This window comes from Opisthocomus hoazin, chromosome Z (assembly GCF_030867145.1).
Source record: "Opisthocomus hoazin isolate bOpiHoa1 chromosome Z, bOpiHoa1.hap1, whole genome shotgun sequence".
In the NCBI taxonomy this organism is placed as follows: Eukaryota; Metazoa; Chordata; class Aves; order Opisthocomiformes; family Opisthocomidae; genus Opisthocomus; species Opisthocomus hoazin.
Window position 1 is genome coordinate 88,550,981 of NC_134454.1, and position 26,235 is coordinate 88,577,215.

At 44.4% G+C, this 26,235-nt stretch overlaps 1 protein-coding gene across 2 annotated transcripts in view; it reads left to right on the top strand.

Moving 5' to 3' along the window:
• Positions 1-26,235, top strand: part of ME2 (malic enzyme 2) — a 39,319-nt gene that overhangs the window by 7,469 nt on the left and 5,615 nt on the right. The window contains exons 2-15 of one of the 2 annotated variants that reach the window (XM_075446975.1): positions 937-1,067; positions 11,768-11,901; positions 13,915-14,064; positions 15,448-15,523; positions 16,246-16,407; positions 16,926-17,029; positions 17,372-17,481; positions 17,577-17,674; positions 18,657-18,770; positions 18,865-18,979; positions 20,081-20,223; positions 24,483-24,585; positions 25,219-25,289; positions 26,022-26,120. In XM_075446975.1, coding sequence (XP_075303090.1) covers positions 960-1,067; positions 11,768-11,901; positions 13,915-14,064; positions 15,448-15,523; positions 16,246-16,407; positions 16,926-17,029; positions 17,372-17,481; positions 17,577-17,674; positions 18,657-18,770; positions 18,865-18,979; positions 20,081-20,223; positions 24,483-24,585; positions 25,219-25,289; positions 26,022-26,120 — 1,587 coding nt within the window. In that variant the 5' untranslated portion in view covers positions 937-959. The remainder of the gene's footprint in view (positions 1-936; positions 1,068-11,767; positions 11,902-13,914; positions 14,065-15,447; positions 15,524-16,245; positions 16,408-16,925; positions 17,030-17,371; positions 17,482-17,576; positions 17,675-18,656; positions 18,771-18,864; positions 18,980-20,080; positions 20,224-24,482; positions 24,586-25,218; positions 25,290-26,021; positions 26,121-26,235) is intronic. The other variant, XR_012766619.1, reaches the window with a different exon arrangement.

Here is a 26,235-nt window from a genome sequence, read left to right on the forward strand (position 1 = left end):
TGCATGCAGGCCATGGTCCTGTGTAAGGTCTCGCTGCAATTGCTGTTGTCTCCCTGTCTTGGTGAAATAATGTTTAGAGATGAGACCAGTACACCTTTGTGGTATTGCATTATACGAGCATATAAATGCTTGTGTACATGTATGTGTAATAATGTAATACATGATAATTTCTTCTCCGAAGAGTTTGCAATTAATAGCTGAATGAAATGGGTTTGAGAGTGGTTATCACCGGGCGAGATTAAGAGCTAAGATTTTGAGTGGTACTGACAGATTTTTTATTTTATTAGGGAAACATATCCTTTATTGAAAAGGATATATTCTCTCTGAAAACAACCTTTTTTTTTTTTTTTTTTTTAGATTTGGAATTTAAAAAATCTAAGCATTGAATCCAGAGTTCGGTGAATTTTTGACCATTTTAATTTCTACGTTTTGTCCTAACCTGGTTTTAATATGCTAATAGACATAGTTTCTTTCCTTTCTCTTGCCCAGGCCACAAGATTTCATTGTCAGAAAGCTGTTGGAGAAACTCAGCTTAAATTTTCTTGCTGCAGTAGCCCAAGTCATTCTGTCCTCCCTGGTATTTGCACTGGTGCCAGTTGCACGGGTCACCGCAGAAGGTTAATATTTGCTAATGGCAGTTCTGCTCTGGGTTTGTACCTAGTGAATGCTGGCTGACTGCAGCCCACGGCATAGTGCTAGCTCACGTTAGTATTCCAGTATGTTCTCTCCACTCATTTATGGACTCTTGTGGTCATAGAGCCTTCCTCCTTTTTCTTCCTTCTGGCTGCCACAAGGCAATTTTGGGTTATTATCACAGTGTTAGAGCCAAGTGTCTTATCTAGCATGTACCTGTTTCTTTTACAACAGATGGCCTTCAAATATGAGCGTTAGTTCCACTCCCTCTGTATCTGAATGATTTTCTTTTCCTTTTCCCAGGTGCGGTATAAAAAATAAAAACAATGTTTTCCCGATTAAGAGCAGCCGCCGCTCCCTGTACGATGGCATGTCGCAGCGCACATACGAAAGAAAAAGGGAAGCCCCTGATGTTAAACCCACGGACAAACAAGGTTGGTAGTGTGCGATTATCAAATATCTTATCTTTATCCGGTAATCGTACAACGGACCTTGTTCCAGGATTAAACCACCTCCAGGAGGTGTACTGGGCCACAGCCAAAAAAGGGTGCAGAAGATGGAGGAGTCAGTGACCGTTTGAAGTTTACTGCCTGGACACCAACAGTACGAGGGCTTCCAGTGACACCTTCTGCTTCTGTCCACCTGCACTTCCCCTGGCTTGCTGCGCTTTACACCATCAGCACTGCTGCTTCCTTGTGCCAAACGAAGGGTCGCTGGTTCTTGCTGATTACTGGCGTAGTTTTTTGGGTTGGTTGAGTTGAAGTAAAGCTTTAGCAGATGAAAAGTCTTATTTCGTAGTTTGCAAAAGTTATTTCTGAATTCAGCCTTGCTAGTGATAGAAAGTCTTGGCTTCTTTGTCCTAATCATGGCTTTTTCCTGCAAGACTGTAAATTGGGACTGAGCCATATAGGTAAGAAACATCCCCGTGCAGAGTCAGACAGAGAGCATCTAAAAATAAGCCTTGCGTAGAGCTAGCTGGGAGGTAGAGCGTCATGTTAACACCACACATCGGGAGGAACTTCTCCTAAAAAAGTAGCTTTTTTTCCCCTTCACAAAAATTTTCCTGTTTGCACAACCCTATCCTCAATCTCTTTTATTTCCCGGAGTAGTAGTAGCCTTTGGGAATACTGCAACAATAAACGTGTAAAGTAAAACTAGTAAGAAATGAGATGAGGGCTTTTGGTAGCTCATCCAGGGTGTCTAAAATGGCCAAGAAAGGTGACAAATCTAGCTGCCTCTGACAGGGTATTTCATGAGCTATGGAGCTGCGGACGCTGGACTTCCAAAATTTTGTCCTATCTTTTTAATGTCTGGCTTTTCTCCTCTTCCTCATTCTCTGGTTTTATTTTTCCCCCCTCCTGTAATGCCTTACGTTTCCCCTTCACTGTAAATTTCCTTTCCTTCCTTTTCTGCCCCGGGCCCTGACTCCTTCTCTCCCGCTGTATTCTTAGCTCCTGTCCGTGTCCCTTTTGCTTAGACGCAAAGAAGCACGTGCTGCTGTGAGCTGGCCAGCTGGCAAGCCAGACACATAACCCCCAGCCTTTCTCTCAGCAGCAGGAATAGGCTGGCTCTTTCCTCTGCACAGCAAAATCTTTTTTTTTTTCCCCCTTCTCTTTTCTTTGTCCCTCTCTTTTTGTCAGAATTAGAAGTTGGCGGTGGGCTCGAAATACCTGGGGAGGATATTAAGCTAGGAACTGCATCTGCATCTCCTTGTGTCCTGCCCATAACTACAGGGGGAATTATTCATGTTTCTTTTGGCAAAAGCGATTCCCGAGTGTCCTGAAAAGAAAGGAAAAAGCCTCGCTGCAGACCTGTAGTTGTGTTTCTTACGATTTCTTGCACGATGTAGTGTAGTGCGAGATGCCTTGATACTGCAGGAATGCTGGCTGCACATGTAGAGAGCTGTGGAAGTTAGAGACAATGTGACTGCAAAAATAAAATTGGGATTACCATGTTGGGGAAGGAGAAAAGAATAGATTGGTGTAATTTGTCATGATCAGATTATCTCGAGACTTTCCTGAGCTATAAACACTTTGGTGTGCCAGTGGAAATTATTTCAAGCCCTGTAAGCTTTTCAAAGTACTGATTATGCAACAGGATTCAGAAACAAAAACAATAGGTCATTTCTTACTGTTTTCCTAGTGGTAATATCTTTCTAATTTTTTTTTTTAAAGTCTGGAATTCTCTGGTGGGCTGAGAACAATGCAGGTTTTGGTTTGGGGTTTTTTGTGGTTTTTCTGAGGAGGGAAGAACAGAGAACTTCTTAATAGCAGTTGATTTTTATTTTTACTTTTTAAGGTCTCCAAGAAATGACTTGGAGAGAAAATAAACTTTCTACATTTATTGAGCTCTGTTATACCAGTCTGTCGTAAAGGCCAACACCTGTTTGAATGGATCTGTAAGCTAGTGAAGTGATACTGCTCGATACTGGATGCATTCTCTGTATACAAGTGTATTTTGGAAATTCAGCAGAGAAATAAATGATTGACTGAATGTGGGAAGTACTTTACCCTTTGTGCTTTTCTTGCCCGTAGTGTCTCATGTACACATATGTATCATATACATACAGGCACAGATAAAGGGCTTTATCTCTTGCTGGCAGCTTGTTGAGATCGTCATTTTATGACTCGTGTTTTAGTTGCTGATGTTTAGCTTTGACAGCCCCTGTCAACTCTACAGAACGTTTGGTCTCCTCTAACGTATGTGGACCCTAAAACAAGAAGCGCGAGATGGCAGCATCGCTATCGGAGAACCGCCCCTTCCCCTGCGTGAATTAGTCTGCTCCTGTTCTTTTGCCGTCGGAGTAGGTTTTTCTCTTGCCATTTGGTGGTTTTTTTTGCCTTTCTTTCCCATCCTTCCCTGTCTTTTGCAGGTACCTACTACACCTACGTCAGCTGACTTGGGTTTGTATGTCTGAAGGCCGGCTTTCAAGCGTTTATTGTCATGGCGGTGCAGAAAAGGTCATGAGCTATATCAGTAATGCCCTTGCTGCTGCAGCCAAACAATTGCAGAACATACTGTAACTGCGTTGCTGGCATACGTGTGTATTTACGGTCTTCCGTGATGTTGGATTTCTGCTCGGTGACAGGGATTCAAATTACAGTTAGTTCGCTTCAGGGGCGTTTATTCTGCTGGAGATCCCTGCGATGCCAAGGCAGCATTTTAAGCTTGTTGGGCGCTTAGAACGCTGCTAGGACCATCTCATTTGTTTAGTACTGGCAACTAAATTGTTATTTATATTGTGGTAATGCTTCAGATTCTCACTCAAGGGCCAGGATTTCTTCTTCCAGCGTCGAACAGACAATGCTTGAGTAGATGAACCTTGACCTTGGCAGTGTGCGTTCTGCCATGTAGTGTGGCATCAGTATGTCTTTATCTTCACTGGAGAAATGTGACCTGTAACATTGTTCGTATGCTTAGTTTCTTAGTGCTTGCAGGAAATTTGTGACTGAATAATCTGTGACACTTTCTGTATTTTAATTGGCGATTTTTCCACCTTGTGGCATCAGTTCTTCTTGTTAGTCTCTAAGTGCATGAGTGTGTTTTGTATAGTTGGTTCCATTACCCCTTATTCTGTTACTCTGTTCCTCAACGTTATTTGGTGATTTCATTCTTTAATATTGTTCTCCTGTACTGACAATGCCTCCCAAATGTTAAGCTTTGGCAGATATCTTCAGGACGTTGCATTAAACACGCATATATTTGCACACGTATTTATATGTGTGTGTGTGCTTGGGCACATGTGTGTGGGAATACATGATGAATTTTAAAAAGGAATTCACCGATGTGTCACAAGTGGCAGTTTAATCCCAGACCAATTCTTGAGGAACTGTCCCAGTGTCTAGCTTCTGCATGGGTGGTCATCTTCTCATAGCTTGTATTTAGCCGGACCATTAATCACAGTTTCATCTGTATTCATTCCCAGGTTTTTCAGCCCAATTTGTTTTCATCTGTGCCTTACTGAATACTTGCAGAAATTCTGATAGATTACCTTTGTTTAAAGAACCAGTTCTCTTAACAAATATGTAGGTGACTTCACTGACTTCTGGCAAATATCCAAACAGTGTGTTTCCAGTTCAGGATAAAAAAACAAACAAACAAACAAAAAAACCCCAACCCAAAGTTAAAGCTAGCTGGACAAAATAAATAGGATAGAACAAGAGAATGTGAAGAAAGATTGTATGAACTTGAAGATCATAGAATCACAGAATGGTTTGAGTTGGAAGGGACCTTCAAGATCACCTGGTTCCAACCCCCCTGCCATCAGCAGGGACATCTTCCACCAGCCCAGGGTGCTCAGAGCTCCATCCAACCTGGCCTTGAACCCTGCCAGGGAGGGGGCAGCCACAGCTTCTCTGGGCAACCTGGGCCAGGGTTTCACCACCCTCATGGTGAAGAATTTCTTCCTAATATCTAATCTATATCTCCACTCTTTTAGTTTAAAGCCATCACTCTTTGTCCTGTCCCTGCAGGCACTTGTAAAAAGTCCCTCTCCAGCTCTCTTGCAGGCCCCTCCAGGCACTGGCAGCTGCTCTTGGGTCTCCCCGGAGCCTTCTCTTCCCCAGGCTGACCAGCCCCAGCTCTCCCAGCCTTTCCTCACAACAGAAGGGTTCCAGCCCTCGCATCATTGCTGGGGCCTCCTCTGGCCCCGCTCCAACAGCTCCAGCTCTGTCCTGTGCTGAGGGCTCCAGAGCTGGACGCAGGACTCCCGGGGGGGTCTCAGTAGAGTGGAGCAGAGGGGCAGAACCCCCTCCCTTGCCCTGTGCCCACGCTGCTGGGGATGCAGCCCAGGGCATGGTTGGCCTGCTGGGCTGTGAACGCACATTGCCGGGTCATGTTGAGCTTCTCGTCAACCAGCACCCCTAAGTCCTTCTCCTCAGGGCTGCTCTCAATCCCTTCATCCCCCAGCCTGAGTTTGTGCTTGCGATTGCCCCGACCCACGTGCATGACCTTGCACTTGGCCTTGTTGATCTTCATGAGGTTCACATGGTCCCACCTCCCAGGCCTGTCCAGGTCCCTCTGGGTGTCATCCCTTCCCTCCAGCGTGGTGACCGCACCACACAGCTTGGTGCTATCAGCAAACTTGCTGAGTGTGCATGCGATCCTACTGTCCATGTCACTGGCAAAGATGTTAAACAGCACCAGTCCTAGCACTGACCTCTGAGGAACACCACTCCTCATGGGTCTCCACCTGGACATAGAGCCGCTGACTGCAACTCTTTGAGTGCGACCATCCAGCTAATTCTAAAGCCAAGATCAAAAAGCAGATGCTCCCTTCCCCTTCCACCGCCCTTTCTCAGCATGCTGGTTTTTGATGCATTCAATTTCTTTCATTTTAATACTTCTTAGACTCTATCAGTTGAGTTGGCCACCCAGGGTGTGGAATACGCAATGCCCGTCTGCCTTCCTGGGGAGAACCAGGATAAACAGGGTGTGGAGATGTACTGCGGATGGTAATTCTCATGTCGCTAAGAAATGCAGTGCTTGAAATACTACCAGCTGTTTCTGCTCAGTCGTGAAGGAAGATCCTAGAAGGCAGGAAACTGATAGAAACTGCTAGTTTCCGTGCGTGCACACATCCACCCCAAAAGTCCCACCACAAGTTTTACGTCCTGCCCAACTGGTTTGGAGATGGAGGGATTGTTGGATGGGGGTTGCGCGGCCGTGCATCTGCAGCTTCTGCAGCTTTTATCAGCTTCTTTGAAGTCTGCGTGCTTTTAAAGGGAATTAAATGCGGAAAGATGGAACCGTTTAATCTGTAACCAACTTTTATCGTCTGTCTGGAGAGGTGCTATAAGTGCCAAAGGTGGTAGATTGTGTTGCACCTCGTTTAACTTGGATCAGCTATTCTGCTCAGGACTCGTGAGCTGCTGGGACGGCGGGGGGAAGAAAAGCAGGAAGCTGTCGTGTTTTTGAAATTTTGTGGTTTCTTTTGTTGTTGTTGGATTAATGCCATTAAAGGAGAACAAAAGCGACGGCGTCTGTTCAGTTAGAAGCACAGCAGCTTAATGCAACGTCTCTGAGGCGTTCAGTGATGCTGTATGGTGTAGATGAAGCATTTCAATCATCGTGCTCATGATTTGCAATGTACAGCTTTACTGTAACCATTGGTGCTTGGAAACAAACCCTAGCGAGGCTGGATGACTTGCTTGCTGGTGTGTGAAGGCTTTCTGTTTGTGACTTTTTCCCATTTTCTGCAGAGGGATGCTTTTAGTTGAAGCCACATCATCGTAAATGAGAGCTACTGCGGGTTAGCTAAGCGTGGTTCAGCAGCCAAAGTGATTTACATCTTGTTCCACACATACAGAGGCGGTACAAGAACTGATGGCGTCTTTGCCTGCAGAGAAACTAAGGACTTAAAAGGCTTAATAACCTGGGGAAGGTCTGGGTCATTTCGCAGTTCAGCAGGGAGTAAATCGCTGTGCTGTGTCAGCTGTACCCTGCAGTATATAAACTATGCTGTTTCTGGAAGAATAAAGATACAAAATTGCGTTTAGAATGTGAAGGAGGAAAGAAATCAAAGGAGATTTCCATATTCTGCACTGTTCTCATAAACACAGAGAAACTTTGAATCTATGGTTGAGATAGCAAATACACCTTTGATTCATGTGAGTGAACTTTATTAATTTGCAGTGGAGACATGCTGTGCCATAGTGAACTTTGTGATTTAGCAAAAGGAAGAAGAGTTAAGAGAAGAAGCAGCCCACAAGCCCATATAAAATCTACTGAATTTTAAACATGCTTATGATGCTACTTCAAAGCCTACGGTGTAGTGTTGAGGGTATGTTATAATGATTAGAAGTTCCGTGAAAACCATTTGATTACATCTTCCCTGGGAGATCTGCTAACTCTCATTTTCCAAAGAGTGACATGTTTGGATATATTCTGCATTTAGGTCTTTATCAGGGGCTTTGAATGGGTTATTTGTTAGGAACTGTGCCGGCTTTCAGAATGCTGGAGAGTAAGGTATCAGGTAAAAGTATCCCCTCCTCTGTATATGCCTGCAAGACCTTGCAGGTGGGGAAAAAGCTACCATCACTAGTACTTCTCCGCTTAGAAACCTCTCAGCGTTACTTACTCAGCAGTGCTATAAAAAGCACGTTCGCAGGGTTCAGGTCTCCTGTTCACCTTCATGCAAAGTAGGCAACTGGAGTTTTTATATGCCGGTATGTATAGCAGCACTGGCTTTGTGTAGCAGAGCCCAGTTGTTGGGCTGAAGAGAGGTCCCGGCGCCAGATAGTTTGTGGATTAAAGGCCCATTACGTGGTGACTCAGTGTGAGCTTGTCTTAACTAAAAAAGCTGTCGACAGTGCATTTTACTTCTCCTTTTTTTTGTTTTTTTTCCCACGGCAGCGCGTTGGTTTTGTGGCGATAAATTTGTCCGTGCGTATTAATGAATTCCTTGGTGGTCTCTGAAGTGTGCTGGGTTTTCTCCTAGGTGCGCTCCCTGCTTCGTCTGTGCTAGCTTAGAAAGGACACCTGCTTTTCCTGAGCTGTAAAGAGGATTAAGGAAACTCATCTAAGTGAAAGTCAGGGGATAACACTCGGAGAAAGGACACCTGGCACTGTGGGTCAGAGGAAGCCAAAAAGGGATCCCTGTGACTTGAGCCCAAATCATTGCAATATTTAGGCATTTAATCCCAGTGGAAACCGGAGGGAATTTGGCCCTGAAGTAGGTGCTGGGATCTTAGGCGCCTTTGAGGGCACCAGTCCCCGTGCTGCGAATTGCTGAGTGCCTCCTCGTTCACTGGGAGCTGATCGCTGGTTCTGCCAAACTGTACTGGGGTTTATAAAATGAGGGGAAAAGCTGGGGAATTTGTAATACGGCAGCTGCTAGGCACGGTAGTTGAAGGGAAACCTGTGTCCTGTGAGGTGCTGCGTGGGGAACAAGCCGCAATCCCAAATCGGAAGCAAGAGGCAGCTGGTGGTCATGGACCAATACAAGGAACGGGAATACAGCAAGTGTTGGAAGGGCTCTGGGTTTTTTATCGTGCTGCTCTGGACTGAGTTTATTCTGTTCTACTTAGAACGAGGATAAAATTTCTGTACAGAGGCTGATGGCGTTCAGGCTCCTGAGCAAAAATTAAAGCATCTTTTAATGTGGCAAGATCTTGTTGTTGCTTAGATAAACAGCTGGAAGTACTTAGTACCACTGAAAGACTTCACTGTGTTTAATGTTATTGTAATTCCAGATACACTGAAAAAACAGGTTGCCTGTAGACTGGAAAAAATGTGAATAAACTGAATAAAGGTGGGTGGCTGCTCTGGGCTTGTTTGATATTATTAAGGACACAGATAGTTTAAGGTCACTGGTTTCACTGTACAGGAAGGTTAAGGAAACACCATGTCCCAGTGTCACAATAATAGTGGGAATTAGAAATTAGACAGACTTCATTTTGAAAGGACCTGAGAGATTCTGGTGGGGAGGATGTTGGTTTTGCTAGTGAGATATTTCAGCTAGTTCAGAGTAAATGTCAGTGTAGCCAGTATGGTACCGCTGGAAGGGATTCTGGCCTTTGACATGCCTTAAACTAGTGACAGTAGTGGCTTTACTGCCCAGTGTTTATAAATCTTCTGGAAAGAGACTTTTTTTTTTTTTAATTAATATCATAAATCTTTTGGCATCATTTTTGTTTTTGTAGCGCCTAAAGTAACAGTCAAAATATTCCAGATGTTCACCAGCTGTACTAAGCTTTGTATTATAAATCATTTGAGCTCCAAGTACAGTTTGTCTTGAGAAACGATTGCTTTAAAAAGGCATAAACTGCTGATGGTCACAAATTTAGGGGGTGGTTAAGGATATGGGGAAGATAGCGGAGATGTTGTGTTTGCGTGGTTCGCTTCCATGAGACTTTGGAAGCGGTGTTAACATTCCCAGAGAATTTTTCAGTATTTCTTGTGAAGTATGCAGAAGTGAAACTGAAGTAGATCCTTTGCAATACAGGAAAAAAGAAATACAGCGTTCAGTGTGTGTTCCTCGTCTTTTTTCTCAAGCCAGCGCTGCTGACATGTCTGTGTTCTCAGGGGGAAGTTTTGGATTATTCAAATCGGTTTCCAGAAAAAAACTACCACGTGGCTAAAGTGACTGTTACGCCCAGCAAAAGACCAGCAGCAAGGGTAAAAAGTTCAGGAATAAGCCCTCATCTGAAATTTATTTACAGGCAAGATTGGAAAAACACTTGAGCATAACGTTACACGAGGAAAGAAAATGATGGTTTGCGAATGGCTCGCAGATAGTAGGAAAAAGGATAAATAGAGCTCAGTATTTGATGTCAAATTTATTACATGGAAGGTTGTCAGAAATAGAAAGCATTGGTCTAGTTTAGGGTTAAATGCTTATGTTTTTTTTGCAAGAAAGTATTTGCAAATGTTTTTTCCAAAACGCTCTAGTTTTTTTGGTTCAGTTCTTTTTTTTTCTCGCTTTCTAACTCTTCAATTATTTCATTACTTTGGAACATAGTATAGAATTAGTACAGAAAAGCAAGTGGACTTGCTTAAATCAAGGTAGTCAACACATCTGATGTTAAATGTGATTAAGCAAAGAGAAAAAATATGTCAAAATATTATTTGTAAATATGTTTTTTCATAAGGGGTAGTTATATTGTTTATAAACCATTCAAGTGTGCTGAATTACACTAAGTATAGACTCTGAATTAGAGGGTTTTTTGTTAATGGGCATGCTTTCTACAAATAACTGTGAAAGCCTATTCAAACACAAGCAGAGGTGGAAGTCTATACATTATAATCTGATTTTGTCTTTTATTCTAAAAGTGGGAAAATACTCTTTTTTTCTTGTGATTTTTCTGATTACAGGAGGAATTTGGAGTGTAATTGCAAGGCATAAAACAAACCTTATCTTTTTAAAACCTTTTTTTTTTTTTAACTTGGCAGTAAGAATCCGCTTTCAGCGTGGAGACGTCTGAGAAAATGTGCTCTTGTTTTTTAACCTAGCTGCTTTAGTAAACAAAGGAAGGGTTGTTGGTGAGCGGAGCCGGTGTTTCTTGCTTCCGTCTCTTTCGAAACATTGCAAGTAGCAGACCTTTCCCTTCCAGATTCTGCTTTTGCTCACGGATGGGCGCGCAGCCTTGGCGCAGCAAAGGCTTCCCTGGGTTTGCAGCTCCTGCGTTCGCAAATACCGATTTACTCATTCGCTGCACTGACCCAGTTGGATGAACTGAACTCAGGGAAATTTATCCTTGCGCTTTCGCAAGTGGCAAACTTCAAGCGGGGTCAGCTGCCGTCGGAAATGGGGTCAGCGCTTTGAGCCGGGTTGGCTGTGAATCCGGGCTCGGGTCAGTTAACGTTTTGCAGAGTTACACTTAGGAGTTAACTGCCCGGTGAAGATGCCTGTCTGTCTCTACTAGCCGGTAACTCACAGCAGGATGTTAGGTGTTTTACTGAATCTGGCTTCAAGTAATTCAGATTGGTATTTAGATAGTAATAAATCAAACTCTTCATCCACCTTGAAGCAGAGAAGAATGGAAGTGCTGGGATATTTTTGTGGTTTAACTCTTCTGAAACTTAATTTGTTACAAAGGAGCCTTTTTGGTAGTAGACCACTACAGCTCAAGATGAGTTAAGTCCTAGCCCTAAGTAAAAGTGAAGGGTTTGGGTTGAATTGTGATCTCAATGGAAGCCTTAGGGCAATTCAGTAACTTCAGGATCTGTCTGGATTACCAAAATTATGTAGAAAAAAGCAGGAAACGGAGCAATTCAGATAAACCTCTGCGGACTAAATATCTGTGGTTGGAGGGACGAGACTGGGTAACCCACATATTCTTGGTCAACCTTATGTTCCTATGAAACAATTTGAGAAGCAGCGGTTATTTTACTTTTAAACCTAAGCCTGTCTTCAGTGGGATCTCTTACTTGTTTTCCAGTTTCACAGAGAAAGGTGAAATCCGGCAAAGGGCATGAGGTCTGAGAGATGTGGAAAAGCTGTGGTCAAAAGGGATACCCACAAAGGACGAGGAGAACCCTGGCAGAGGCAAATATATCCAAACCCTGCCTGCTGTGGCACCTGCCCTGAGAAAAGAATGCAGTGGATAGTCTGAAACGGCAAATAGAAAGACATGATAAATAGAAATGCTAGAGGAAGAACTGCTAATTATTTCTTACCTCTCTTTGTTTTCAGGGTATGGCCTTTACGTTACATGAACGACAGATGCTTGGCTTGCAGGGACTCCTACCTCCCAAAATCGAGACACAAGACATCCAAGCCTTACGCTTCCACAAGAATTTGGCAAAAATGACCGACCCCTTGGAAAAGTAAGCACTCCTCTGGCCTTGTTTTGTCATGCAAGTAAATGGAAATTGCTGTAAGCTATTGCATGGGGATAACGAAACAAGGTTTCTGTGCCTCTGCTGGGCTTTTCAGTTGTTGGAGGTTATTTTCACTTTTGCACAGAAAACTGCTTTCATCAATCGCGCATTCATTGTGTGGCTAAATGAGGTTGGGGAGCTTTTTGTTTATATTCCGTAGTGATAAGGTAACCAAAAAGAATTGCACAAATTAGCCGGTAACAAAGCTGCAAACCTTGCTGTAATATGTAATATCTAATATGTATTTCTGTAATATGTAAGATGTGGGTGTCAGGTTTCTAGAGCCCAGAACGATTGAGGGGGAAGAGGGGCAGCTAGCGCAGACAAGACAAATACGTGAGAATGAAGGTAAACTGAGGGTTTGATAATTAGGTGTGAAAACCAGTGTTTATCGTATACAGTCCTTACTGCTAGAAAGGAATTGTCAGAATCACAGAATGGTAGGGGTTGGCAGGCACCTCTGTGGGTCACCCAGCCCAACCCCCTGCCCAAGCAGGGTCACCCAGAGCAGGCTGCACAGCACCGCGTCCAGGCAGGGCTTGAATATCTCCAGAGAAGGAGACTCCACAGCCTCCCTGGGCAGCCTGGGTCAGGGCTCCGTCACCCTCAGAGAGAAGAAGTTCTTCCTCATGTTCAGGTGGAGCTTCCTCTGCTTCAGTTTGTGCCCGTTGCCCCTTGTCCTGTCGCTGGGCACCACTGGAAAGCGTCTGGCCCCGTCTTCCTGACCCCCACCCTGCAGATATTTGTAAGCATTTCTAAGGTCCCCTCTCAGCCTTCTCTTCTCCAGGCTGAACAAGCCCAGCTCCCTCAGCCTCTCCTCATAGGAGAGATGCTCCAGCACCCTCACCATCCTCGTAGCCCTCCACTGGACTCTCTCCAGTAGCTCCTCATCTTTCTTGAACTGGGGAGCCCAGAACTGGACACAGGACTCCAGATGGGGCCTCACTAGGGCAGAGTAGAGGGGGAGGAGAACCTCCCTTGACCTGCTGGCCACACTCCTCCTAATGCACCCCAGGAGACCATTGGGCCTACAGGGTTAGAATTGTGAGTTCATAATACATAATTTTTTTTTATAGCAATCTTTTGTTTAACCCACTGGTTTGGTCAAAAAGTGTGAAGGATTTCGAATTTTTTTTTTTTTTAGAATGGCATGTGTTTAGCATCCTGTTACTGTTTTCATATAAGCCTATGTATATCTGCATGTGAAAATACGCGGTCTCCCGAAGGCAAGAGGAGCACTGGAATGGTTGGAGGCTCACTGGACCACATCAAAACTCTTTTGTTTTCCTGAAAACCAAAAGATGACTTTTAAATCCACATCGTGTCACTTGCTAATGGGAAGCAGTCATGTCGTCTGTATTGGCAAAGCGCCCGGTTGCCCAAGACAAATCACTAATTCATTATCTTTATGTTGTCGGGTCAGCAAGACTGAAAATGAATTTATACACAGTAGATTGGTAGGGAAATTTGCAAAAATGCAGGCTTAATGTTATGCACCGAGCTAAGTCCTTCAAAACGAGCTTTTCGTTTGGAGTTAATTTGTTTTACAACTGTGTTAATGTTAGGATTAACAAGACCTCGCTGTCAGGACCTTGCTTTTTTTGAATGAAAAATTCTTTCACTGATATTTTTTTTCTAACAATAATGAGACTCCCAGCTGCATCCTGTAATAAATTCATGGGTTATCTTTTGTCACAGTGCATATTTGCTTATTAACTTCTTAGCATGCATGGTATGTCTTAGCCAGTGTTTTTATTTCGGCTTTTTAGTACTGCTACTCTCTCTTTTCCAACTTTTGTTTAGTGCTCAAAGCCCAGCCTGAGAGGAAGTAGGAATTTCGTGAAGAAATAATATGAAGCAAGTTTTTGTTTTGCTTTGACATTTTTCTTTTTTTAAATAAGCGTAAACGTGAAACAAGTGGTTTGTTTTTTTCATTTTTTTTCTTTTGCTTGATTTCAGGTATATCTACATAATGGGAATCCAAGAGAGAAATGAAAAATTATTCTATAGGGTATTACAAGATGATATTGAGCGGTTAATGCCAATTGTATACACACCAACAGTCGGCCTTGCCTGCACCCAGTATGGACACATCTTCAGGAGACCAAAGTAAGAATAATAGATATGTACTGCTGCTACTTTTATTATCATTCTCTCTGTACACTTGCCTGAGGTTTGGAAATGTTTTATTTCATTTCCATTTGGATTCAGCGAGTGCACACACACCCCTGCGCCGGGTTTGCTGGAGGAAGCTCAGGCGAACCACGGTGCCAGCTCCATCAAAGCCGTGACTGACACGTTCCTGCCGGTGGCAAAGGGTCCCAGTGCTGCAGAGATGCTGGCGATGCTCTGCAGAGCAGCACAGCGTGACATCGTGGGTGCAGGAGCAGCGTGCAAGGAGAGACGTTGGCAAAGCAGGGAGAGGCTTGACTGAGGATAGCTCAGCAGAGTCCGTGGAGTGCAGATAGTCCCGGTTCAGACTGGCAGTAATTTCAGCTCGTTTCCGTGCCGCTCTCACTGCAATTCAAAGTCTGTTTCTAGAGCCTTCTCTCGCTGGAGGGCTTTGGTGCTGTGCGGAGGAAGGGCCGATCCATCGCTGCCGTGAGGACTTGGCTGTGTAGTGCAGCTGCTGTGATAAAGACAGTAAGGAACTCATGGTTTTGCTCCTGATCTGGAGCAGGGGATGTGAAAGATGTGCTCCTAGTTCTCACATACTTCCTTTCCTCCTCTTCTTCTTTCTACATATTACAGACCAGCTTGAAAACCCTGCGCCTCTAGTAGTTGTCCGTGCAGTAAGCAGCAGCATGGGTAGGAACTCAGGATGTGCCCTTTTCTTTCCCAGAATCAGCACTTCCCAAGTGTTGGTAACTTACCTTTTACCCCCTCTGCTGAGCTTTTCATGCCCCCTTTTCTCCTAACCACCGAGGGCTTGCCTGAGCAGAAGAAACACGGGTATTTCTGCTCTTCCCCTCAGCTCCTTTGCCTCCCCTCCCGTGTTCCCACAGAGGAGCAGTCAGCAGTGGGAATGCTGGTCTTGGAGAAGACAGTGTGCTCAGTCCCTGTCTTTCTCTTTCCTTTCTTTTCCTTCCCCTCACCTCGTGTAATGTCATGAATGGAGATTTACTAAGGTAAAGCCAGGCTTCAGATCATGTTCCCTTCTCGTGTCCTCACAGGGGAGCGTAGATCCTGTCGTGTCTGATGCTAGCACCAGAGGTGTTTTGCCCTAGAGGAGTACTAAAGGTGAATGTCCATAGTAGTGTAAAATGAAGGTAGCATCATGAAAAGCATTTTTTCTGTATCCTTATTTTAGAGCATCAAAGTAGCCGAATAGACTTGTGCATTAGAAATTGTCCTTTGAGTAATTTATGTCAGCGATTGCAATGCTTTCAGTTTTAAGAAAATTGTACTCTTTGGCATTTAGTTTTACAAAGCCAGGTGAAATTTCAAATTGCTACCTATAAAATATATCTGCCTTGTTTTTTTTTCTTTCAGAGGGTTATTTATTTCTATCTCAGACAGAGGCCATATCAGGTCAATTGTGAACAACTGGCCAGAGAACGACGTTAAGGTACTGCCACTGTACAGTTTTTTTTTCTAGTTATTCTCCAATCTCGCTTGACCTTAAGATTTCTTAGTATTTCATGGTAATCTAAATAGTATGATGGCAAAGTGGAGCTAATGAAGATAATGCGTGGCTTGAAGAGCAGTGGTTTATCCTAAATATGAGGTTCGTGGTTTGAGTAAACAGTGATGATGAGAACTAGACTTACCAAAATGTTTATTTTATTCGTTATTCCGCTTTTTAGGGGGTGCACCTCTGGGTCTTACTTACTGTGTTACACAGTAGTAGGAGAGGTGATCTTGTCCTCAAATTAGGATGCAGAAGTGGTAGTTGGGAGGCCCAAATTTTGCCATTAAAACCTGTATGACCCAGCTGGGTCAAGAACAACAAAGGGAGGTGAGGTGAATGACACTTACCTGAAATTCTTGATGTCTGGATTTACAAGTGGAAATCATAGACCCAAGTTACAAGCTGCTGTTCCACACAGCGGCTTGGATCCTTCCCACTTAGCTTTCAGGGATGTGGGCAGTGGCTTTCAGCAAAGGAAAAGGAGCATAGCAGATTCTAACATTAAGCATTAGTGCTTGAAGTAAAATTCCTTGTAATCTCTTCTTCGTTTAACTGTACAAACATAACCTGAATATTTGCCTGGAAAAAACACAGCTGGTGTTGCTCTAAACTTTATCAGTGCCAGTAACTGTACCTCATTTACCTGCTTTTGTTTTCAGGCTGTTGTCGTCACTGATGGAGAAAGAATATTGGGTCTTGGAGACCTTGGTGTGTACGGCATGGGAATTCCAGTAGGAAAACTGTGTTTGTATACAGCCTGTGCAGGAATACATCCAGATAAATGCTTGCCTGTGTGCATCGACGTTGGAACTGATAATACAGTGAGTTTGACTGAAATTTGCCTGCCATAAGTTATCCCTATGGAAATTATTTATTTAGGACTGTTTAGTACCTGAAGAGAAGATTTGAATTTGAGCACTTTAAGATGAAACCAAATATTTTATGTAAGGGTGATTTGGAATTCACTAGACAGTTACATATAAGTGATTGAGAAAGGCCAGTTAATTTGTCAGTGAAATGCTATGTTTGGAAGTAGTTCGATAGCTGGAACACTGTAAAATAATGGTCAGGTTGACCTGACTTTAAGCAGCTGGAAATGTGAGTCACATTTATTAAAGCAGTTTATTGTTCACAGTATTGATTTGTTCCATTTTAAAAGCAGCCATCACCAACCTCAAGTGCCAGCTGAAATTACTGAACATTGATATAGACTGGAGGCAGTTACAGTGGCTGTATCAACACAGTCTCTTTGGTGTGAAATGTGTTACTGTGAACTCTGGAAAGTGTATATTGAGGAAGTGATTCATCCTGCTGCTGTCTTTGATTTATTCTTTTTCAGACACTCCTAAAAGATCCGTTTTACATGGGCCTGTACCAAAAAAGGGATCGCTCACAGGTCTATGATGACCTAATTGATGAATTTATGGAAGCCATTACAGACAGGTATGACACTGAATACCCTGCACGGAAGTATGGCCAAGACTGCTGCCAAAAAAACCCCGGTTACACACTGTCCTTGAAACAGTCATCTACGGAGTAAGGATAGGACTAAGTCAAGAGACATGGCTGTATTTCTGGCTCTGTAGTGGTTTCCTCTGTGACCTGGAACATGCTGCTTGTAGTTATCTGTTAAATATGCACAGAACGGAGATGGAACTGTTTTAAGCAGTGAAAGGCCTGAGGACATCTTCTTTCCAAAGATAATTGATTACGTGCAGGATTTGTTTTAAAACAACTGCATTTCTTTATTTGTCTGGTGATAGGAATATTTGCCATGTTCTGTAGGTATGGCCAGAACACACTTATCCAATTTGAAGACTTCGGAAACCACAACGCTTTTCGCTTTTTAAGAAAATACAGAGAGAAATATTGTACCTTCAATGACGACATTCAAGGTATATCCTTTGCTTATGTTCCTTAATGTATATGCAGAAATGTATATGCCATGTGGATCTGTTCAGCTCACTTTAGATTTGTACTGCTTTTACAGGGACAGCTTCGGTGGCTTTGGCAGGACTGCTGGCAGCACAGAAAGCCACTGGTAAACCACTTGTAGAGCAGAAAGTGCTGTTCCTTGGAGCAGGAGAGGTGGGTTCTCTTCAGGCCTGTAGAGCAACAAGAGATTTAACTGCATATTTTCTGGTTCTGTAGGGCTTGTGGAGATACACATTCTATGAATTGCAGGAGTTTATACGGAAGGCCAGCTGAAATACATGAACAGAAGAGACTGCCTTCTTAAAGATGATTATTTGAAAGGTGTTCAACATTTGCAAGGACTCAAGTTTTTCACTTTCTCACATGGACTTAAAAAAAGCATCAGGGACTGGTGCATAGTCGAAGGGGAACATACTGTAAAATTATGATTTACAAAGAAAGGGGGGAAATTATGTCAGTGGCTGTTTGCAGCTGACACTAGTAAGCTGCTGGGACAGCAGGGTCAGGACCAGCACTATGCTGCTTGGTATATCAGCAAAATTGCTTCTATGGTGCTGACAAAATAACTTAATTAGCTGAAAATTTCTCCAGCTGGGGAAGGTCCTGATTGCAGTAATTGGCTAATGCTGTGCTGTTGCCTGAGCCCTGCTCTGCACTTCCTCTACCTTATTTCTCCTGCCAAAGTTAGCAGCACGTGCAGCAAGCCAAGAGAAGGAACGTGGAGGGAAGCACTGCTGGCATCCACTTTCTGCCCTCTGCTTGCAAGGCCTTTATCAGATGCAGTGGGAGCTGAGAGCGTTTTGGAAAGCAGTGGGGCACGAAACGCTAGACCGTGTTTTCTTGACAAGGAGGGCTGCAGCACTAGCTTGTTGTTATTGTCTGGTTGGACTGCCTTAGTGTGGCTGCTGAACCGGTACAGATATGGGCACACAGCACCCCAAAGAGCTGCCTCTCTCTTTTGCTTGAAGATGTGACACTGTGGATCCCAGGAGTCTGTCTCTGTCTAGGCAAACACTGCTTGTGTGTCAGAGCTGACTGACCAAATGATTTTTGTGGGCATCTTGAACAGGGTGGTGTTCGTGATGACTGACCTCTTTTGTGACTTGTTAAAAATCAAAGTCCTTTTATCCACAAGGCCGCCCTGGGAATTGCAAACCTCATTGTTATGGCTATGATGGAAAGCGGGGTTTCTGCTGAGGAAGCCTACCGGAGGATATGGATGTTTGACAAATACGGTTTACTGGTTCAGGTAGGGGTGCACCAAATGCCTTGAAATACCACAGTGTGGATGGCCAGGGCTTTCTGTGTCCTTCTCACAAAAAGAATTAACTTTTTATCTATAGGGCCGAGAACAAAAGGTAGATTCCAATCAAGAACCATTTACGCATCAGGCTCCAGAGCAGATACCAAAGACGTTTGTAGAGGCAGTGAATGTACTTCGGCCTTCAGCTATCGTTGGTAAGTAAGGTTATTTTTGTTTCTGTCTCTCTGTCATGCTGCATTTAATTTGCTGATGTGGCTCCAGGGAGGTTGGTGACAGCGATCTGCATTTCTGTTGGTGTAAATAAGATGAAAATGTGAGGTCAGTTTTCTGCTTGCAACTGTACTGAGCTGCAGGTTAGCTCTCGGTGCATCCTTCATTGCAGCTGTGGTGCTCCTGCATCCTGTGACCTCGGTAACTGCTTCCCCTAGTCCTGGTTCATCTGGTGTTGGACCTTTCTTAGAAAACTCTGAGCATATTCTAAGGGACTGCGTGGCCACAGTGAACTGAAACTGTAGTGGAGGGCTCTAAGAGGCCGGAAGAAAAAAACACGTTTTTCCCAGACCCGTTCCCTACACCAGCAGCAAGGCAGAGAGCAGTCACCACCACTGCATTTTCTGCTCTACAGGAGTTCCCTAACTTGAGTAAATTACTTTTTTTCTGATCTTCCTTCCCCCAGTTAGCTTCTCTGGCCAGAATCTGCCAGCAGCATGGCTCGAAGGAGCTGTTTTTTACTGCAGATCACCAATACCTATTAGGTCACTGACATACATAGGTATTGATTTATAACCGTGGCTGTCTGCAGAGTTCAGACTGGATTTTCCTGGTACAACTCTGCAATTTCCTTTGCACGTGATTTATTTGGAAAATATAAGTGTTTTTGGCTGAGTAGCTACCCTGAAGTTTGTAGCTGGTGTACAAATGTACCGTTTTTATGTATTTGTACCTACGTGTCTGGTTGTAGCCAGAAATGCCAATATCAAAGGAATGTGCATGGCACAGTTAACACCCAGCTCGGATGAATCATCTGTGGCGAGCCTGGAGTTCGCACTTGCTTATCCAGGGCAGCAATAAGTGTTCTTTACACAGATCAATACAAAAAATCACGTAGAATAGGCTTTTGGAGCCTGGTAATTAGATGTTCCTGTGAAAATGAGAATTTTAACCAGCCATTAACAGAGCAGTGCCTGGTCTCCCATCTCCTTCGGGGGTGATGTGAACTTAATGTACAGTTGCTGTCATCTGCCCTGAGGCAGTCAAGTATTGATTCTATTTTCCTGTGCTTCCGTTTACCTCAGGAGTTGCAGGAGCTGGGCGGCTCTTCTCTCAGGATGTGATCAAAGCAATGGCCGCTATCAATGAGCGGCCCATAATATTTGCACTAAGTAACCCTACAGTGAAAGCTGAATGCACAGCAGAGGAAGCGTATACATTAACAGAGGTATGTGATGTTTAGAAATGTCGACCTAATGGCACTTTGGTAGAACTCTTTACTGGCTGCAAGAATGCAAGAACTCAAATGATTTTATTGTAACTTGGATTTCTTGACATAATGATACGGTTCGTTCTTGTCTTGTGGCAAAAGTAAATGGAGGTGATTTGAAAAGAAGTCTGGATTTTTGAATAATGACATTTTGCAAAGCCTAAAATAGCCTAAATCTTGTTACTACTTTTTAAAAGAGTGGCCACTAGGTACTGTTTCATAGCTTTGGTCAGTTAACTGTTTCCCACCACACTTTCTAATTATTTTTGGTTTTAAAGAAGCATTTTAACATCAAAACAGGGACTTAGGTGCAACCTTTAAAATGTAATGGCTGAGTAAGGTCCTTGAGGCAGGCAATATACCTTCCATCAGTCCAGGAGTTCTGCGTTGCACTCGGTCGTTTCCCAGTGCCTGCAGGTCAGAACTCGTATCGTTCACAGTGACCCGTGAAGACCTGTGCCTCCAGTACAGCAGTCTGAGGTGACCGTCTGTCCTCGCGTTCCCCTCTTTCAATGTCCATGTGTCATACGCTGGCACCACCAAACCTCAAATGGAGCGAACCAAGAGGAAACACACCTTGTCCAGCACTCTTACCTCAAAGGCACTACACTGTGGGGTGCTCAGCGGGGTTGGATGTTGGGGTGTCTTTTTTTGATAACGCTATCGCCAGCGCATCCAGACCTTGGTTTTACCTTTAACGAAGTAAATCTTTTATCCTTCTGCACAACTTTTTATGTAAAACCCATGTCATCTGCAAGAGAGCATCAGGCAGACAGAGCGTGAGCTTTAACACTTGGAACTGGCTGGTAATGCCTGTCCTTGATGCTGTAGACTCCAGCTCGCTGTGATCAGGGCCTGCCTGCGGACTTCAGGGGGGGGACTGGTGAAGAGACTTCTTTTTTCCCTTTCTTTTTTTTTTTGATACAGTCCCAATCAAGCAACTCATATGTGAAAAGGAGTGGGTGGAGATCTTTCCTTGTTTCTTGATGCAGAACTGTGAACCCTTTCCTTCCACTGTCAGTGTGGCTCAGTTTCCAGCATTGCAACCTCAGTGGTGTTGGCTTCACACCAGGAAGGGTAGAACTCCATCGTCTCCACTTGGCACCCAGATTCTCTTCTGTGTTACTGGGCCTGTCAGCTTGGAGGGAGCTCTTGCTACAGAGATTTGCAGGTCCAGGGTGAGCCCTAGGCAGGAATAACGGCCTCTGGACAAAATCTAGACCTTAGCTTTTAACAGTCAACAAGAACACGTTTAAATGAAGATGGTTTGACATCTCTTAGATACCCTGCATTAGCCAGAATAGTGAGTTAGGCCGTGTTTCAATATACAAAATTAAATTCCAGTATCTTGGACAGAAAGTAAACAATAGCTATACAGCCAAGCCTTTAGCTGGCATAAATAAATGCAAAAACTACTGGCATCTCTGATGGCTGAAGGAGGCCAGCAGCACTGTTAGAGGGAGAATTAGCCTGATTTTTGCTTGCACTTTTTATAGAATATCAACAAGCAGTGGATGTCTTAGGGGAAGAGGCTCGCTTGTTCCCCATGGCTGTGTGTTGAATCCCAAGGAGTTGGACCTCAGGGTAGTTGTCGCTATCAGAGGCAGAAGCAAGATGGTGCTGGTTAGATTCAGGTGTGGTAACGTGTCTTTGCTGAAGCAGCTGTGTGAGCTTAGTGCACAAGGTCTGTGCCAAATGGAGAGAGGATCTTTGTTTTTTTCCCCTGTATTGGAGCCGTATGTCATTTTTATTAGTGATTTTCCGTAAGTTATTATTTATAGACATGGGTTATTTGGACAATAAAATATTACTGCTCAGTAAATGAATGGGTGTAATTTTGTTCCAGTCCATATTAATAAATTTAGTAATGTTTCTGGCTCTTTAGACTTTTCTCCTTATCTAATGTTTGTTTTCATAATACTCTTTAGTTCTCTGAAACGTACTTGGTTTGCCCGTAGTTTGCCCTTCAAAATGTATAATATTCTTCCCTTCAAGATACAGCAACTACCTAGAAAATCCTCTCTGACTTCACTTACTTTGTCACTTAATTAACAAAGTTTGTCAGACTTTTAGGGATCAGAGCTGTCAGCCCCATGTGTCCCCTGGCCTCAGGCTGTCAGCCTAATCCTAGCTGGTGTGAAATCTTAGGCTACACTAGGGAGTCAGCAAGGAACCAAAGATACCACCACTAACCTTCTGTTCCCTATTCTTTTTCCACTAGATGGCACCTGTAAAAGCCTGATGATGCTTCAGTGCTCTCTGCCCCTCTGTACTGCGTGGGCTGTTGTGTTTTAATGTGCGTTGTCTGTTGGTCCTGTCCTCAAATGCATCTGTGTGTTTTGCTCCCTCCACAAAAAGGCTGTTGTCATGGGTGTGCCCTAACATTCAAACATAGTTCCTGAGTCTTCAGCTTCTTTGGTAATTTCTTTTCAAATGTAGTGGTCCTGGCAAGACTTCAGTATTTTAGGGTAATGTAATTAAAACTGTTACTCAAAAGAAAGTGAAGACTTGTTGTTTACAGGGGTTTTACTGCTTGAGGAAAGGGTCATTTAGCTGGAGGGTATATTTCACGCTCCAAACTCTGGATTTGTTTTAATATTTCATGGTGATTAAAATTCTTCTCCAAGGAAGAATAAGCACGCTGCATTATGCACTCCTCTCAGAGCTCTCGGCAACAGAAGTGTGATACAGCAGTCCCTCCCTTCATCCTCCCACCCATCCGCAAACAAGTGAGCTTCTGTTACTGTACTTCTATTTCTGTCTTCTTTTGGAAGCGGCCATTATTCAGCTGTCTTGGTACAGTCCCTGCAGTGGTGGGTCCTGGCTTGTGGCCATGGTTCCTCATACATGGTTATGGTTATAATAATGGTTAACACACAAGTACTTTATTTTGTGTGGGAGTAGTTCCTCTAAGTCATTGTTGTCTTAAAGAACAATGAATGATAAAGCAACTAGATTGCTTCCATTCCTTAGAAAGCTGCACAATCAAAGAATCACAGAATGGCAGGGGTTGGAAGGGACCTCTGTGGGTCACCCAGTCCAACCCCCTGCCCAAGAAGGGTCACCCAGAGCAGGCTGCACAGCACCGCGTCCAGGCGGGGCTTGAATATCTCCAGAGAAGGAGACTCCACAGCCTCCCTGGGCAGCCTGGGCCAGGGCTCCGTCACCCTCAGAGGGAAGAAGTTCTTCCTCATCTTCAGCTGGAACTTCCTCTGCTTCAGTTTGTGCCCGTTGCCCCTTGTCCTGTCGCTGGGCACCACTGGAAAGAGTCTGGCCCCGTCCTCCTGACACCCACCCTGCAGATATTTAGAGGCATTTCTAAGGTCCCCTCTCAGCCTTCTCTTCTTCAGGCTGAACAAGCCCAGCTCCCTCAGCCTTTCCTCATAGGAGAGATGCTCCAGTCCCCTCCTCATCCTCGTAGCCCTCCGCTGGACTCTCTCCAGTAGCTCCTCATCTTTCTTGAACTGGGGAGCCCAGAACTGGACACAGCACTGCAGATGAGGCCTCACTAGGGCAGAGTGGAGGGGAAGGAGAACCTCCCTCGACCTGCTGCCCACGCTCCTCCTAATGCACCCCAGGATCTCACTGCTCTTCTTGGCAGCCAGGGCACAGTGCTGGCTCATGGTCAACCTGTTGTCCCCCAGCGCTCTCACTCCCTCTCTGCAGAGCTGCTCTTCAGCAGGTCCACCCCAGCCTGTACTTATGTATGGGCTTGTTCCTCTCCAGGTGCAGGACCCTGCCCTTGCCCTTGTTGAACCTCATCAGGTTCCTCTCTGCCCAACTCTCCAGCCTGTCCAGGTCTTGCTGAACCGCAGCACAGCCTGATGGTGTAATTCAGCATGCGTGCTTGCCCCTTTTGCTTTCCAGATGTTTGCAGAAACATTGCGTGTTCTGCAGCTGCAGAAACATGCAGGTCCTTACTGGTGCTTGTATCTCTTCCAAGCTCTCCTGGAAAGGGTGAGTTTTGGTGGGTGTCATTCTGGGATTGTAGAAATCGAGTCAGCAAGGGATTTAAGTATGGTCTTGAATCCCGTTGCATTCAGTAGGGCCGTTTGCCTTTTTGCATTTGGCTGTGTGCTCACGTACCTTCCTGACTCAGTCCCGGAGCTGACCGGGAGCTGTAGGACTCTGGTGTCCCTGTATTTCATAGTGACTGTATTGCTCCGCACTGTTGGCTCCTTAGACGCTGCCTGACTGAATATTCCTCTGTTTCACAGGGCCGTTGCTTGTTTGCCAGTGGCAGTCCCTTCGAGCTGGTGACTCTGAAAGATGGAAGAACCTTCAAACCAGGCCAAGGAAACAATGCTTACATTTTTCCAGGTAACAAATGAAATTGGCTTCTTTTGGTCTTTAAGACTAGGCCGTTAGCACCTCTTCTGGGGTTCCCTTGCTACACTAGGCGCAGTTAGGGAAGCAGCATGCAGAGCTGTTACCGGCATTTAAAGCTGAGGATTTGGTCAGAAGAATGAATGAATGAAAGAAAATCAGTTAAGGACGGACGTTAGGCATGTGCAGCTACATAGGCAACGTGCACACAACGAGCTCACCCGACTGGATATTTCTAAGCAAACAGAAGGGTGTTATTAAAGGCTTTGAAAGCTGCTGCATTATAGGTTCTTCTGCTTGTTTTGGGAGGGAAGGAGAAAATAAGTATAAGTATGGTGCTCGTGAAGTTACGTCTGCACAAGTGAGGGTACAGGAGAAGCACTAGGGATATTTCTCTGCCTTCCCCTTTCTCTCCCTTTCCTCGGTGAGCTGCTAAGCTGCAGCCCCTTGTCAAAAGCCACCTATTATGGTAAACGACTAGCACACATGGTAATAGTTTTGCGAATGTGCGTAGAAAGCTATGGGAAGGTTTTTGAAAAATAACGTTCTAGATGACTCGCAGCTTCTCGGCAGCAGGCTGCATATATTAAAATGATGTGGCCCTAATTGGCAATAATTTTATTGTAGGCGTGGCTCTCGCTGTGATCCTCAGCAGTGTTCGGCATATTAGTGATAAGGTTTTCCTAGAAGCTGCTAAGGTAAGTGTGGAAGCAGAGTAGGCTGTGGCTTCTGACATGACAGTGGATGAGATGACATGATGGGCAATTTCTCAAATCTTGTTCAAATTCTATGATTTCCTGTTTGATTTCTGTTGGTTTTATCCCTCCCCAATGGAAAAAAAATGGATTTGGATCAAAGAAAATTGTGAAAAATGCCGGCTTTCATTGCAAATTTATTTTTCCATCCAGAAAGCAAACACCCAAATAGGAAATGTGTCCACGTGTAAGCTGCCTCCCAGCCTCGTAGGTGTGGCAGGAGGCCTGCCACCTCCTCCCACCCCGCTCCGTGTTCCACCGCTGATGCTGCGGTCGGGGATGCACGTGGCCCCCAGGCTCCCGTCTTCTCATGCCTCTCCACACCGGAGCAGGAGCACCTACCACGTCGGAGTAGCCAGTGAATCAGCTGGCCCAACACAAACTGCAGTCCTGCAGGCGTGTTGCGCTCTTTTAACTTCCGTGGTTGTGGGTAGTTCAGCCTCCAAAAAAAGACGATCTTACTTTGCGAAATGCTTACAAGCAGAATTTGCTGACGTGAGCACAGACTGAAGAGTTGATCTGTGAGGATTTTGAGATTTGGAGTGCCTTATTCTAGTGCTTTGGGAGCACTCTAGTAGTAAGAACACTGCAACATGTTTCTCTCGGGTGTTTTAGCATGTTACTGATCCCATTCGGGATGCAGGACATAGAACTTAGAGTTTTTTTCTACCTCAGGCATTGGCAGAACAGTTGACTGATGAAGAACTTGCACAAGGAAGGCTTTATCCTCCACTGTCTAATATCAGGGAAGTTTCTATTTATATTGCTGTCAAGGTGAGTATGAAGCATAAAAGTGGCCTGTACTAGAAGTGGTTTATGTGTGCATTAACCTGCTGAATTGCACAGCAGCACCCTCAAACACTAGGTGCTTGGGCGCAAAATACCCAGC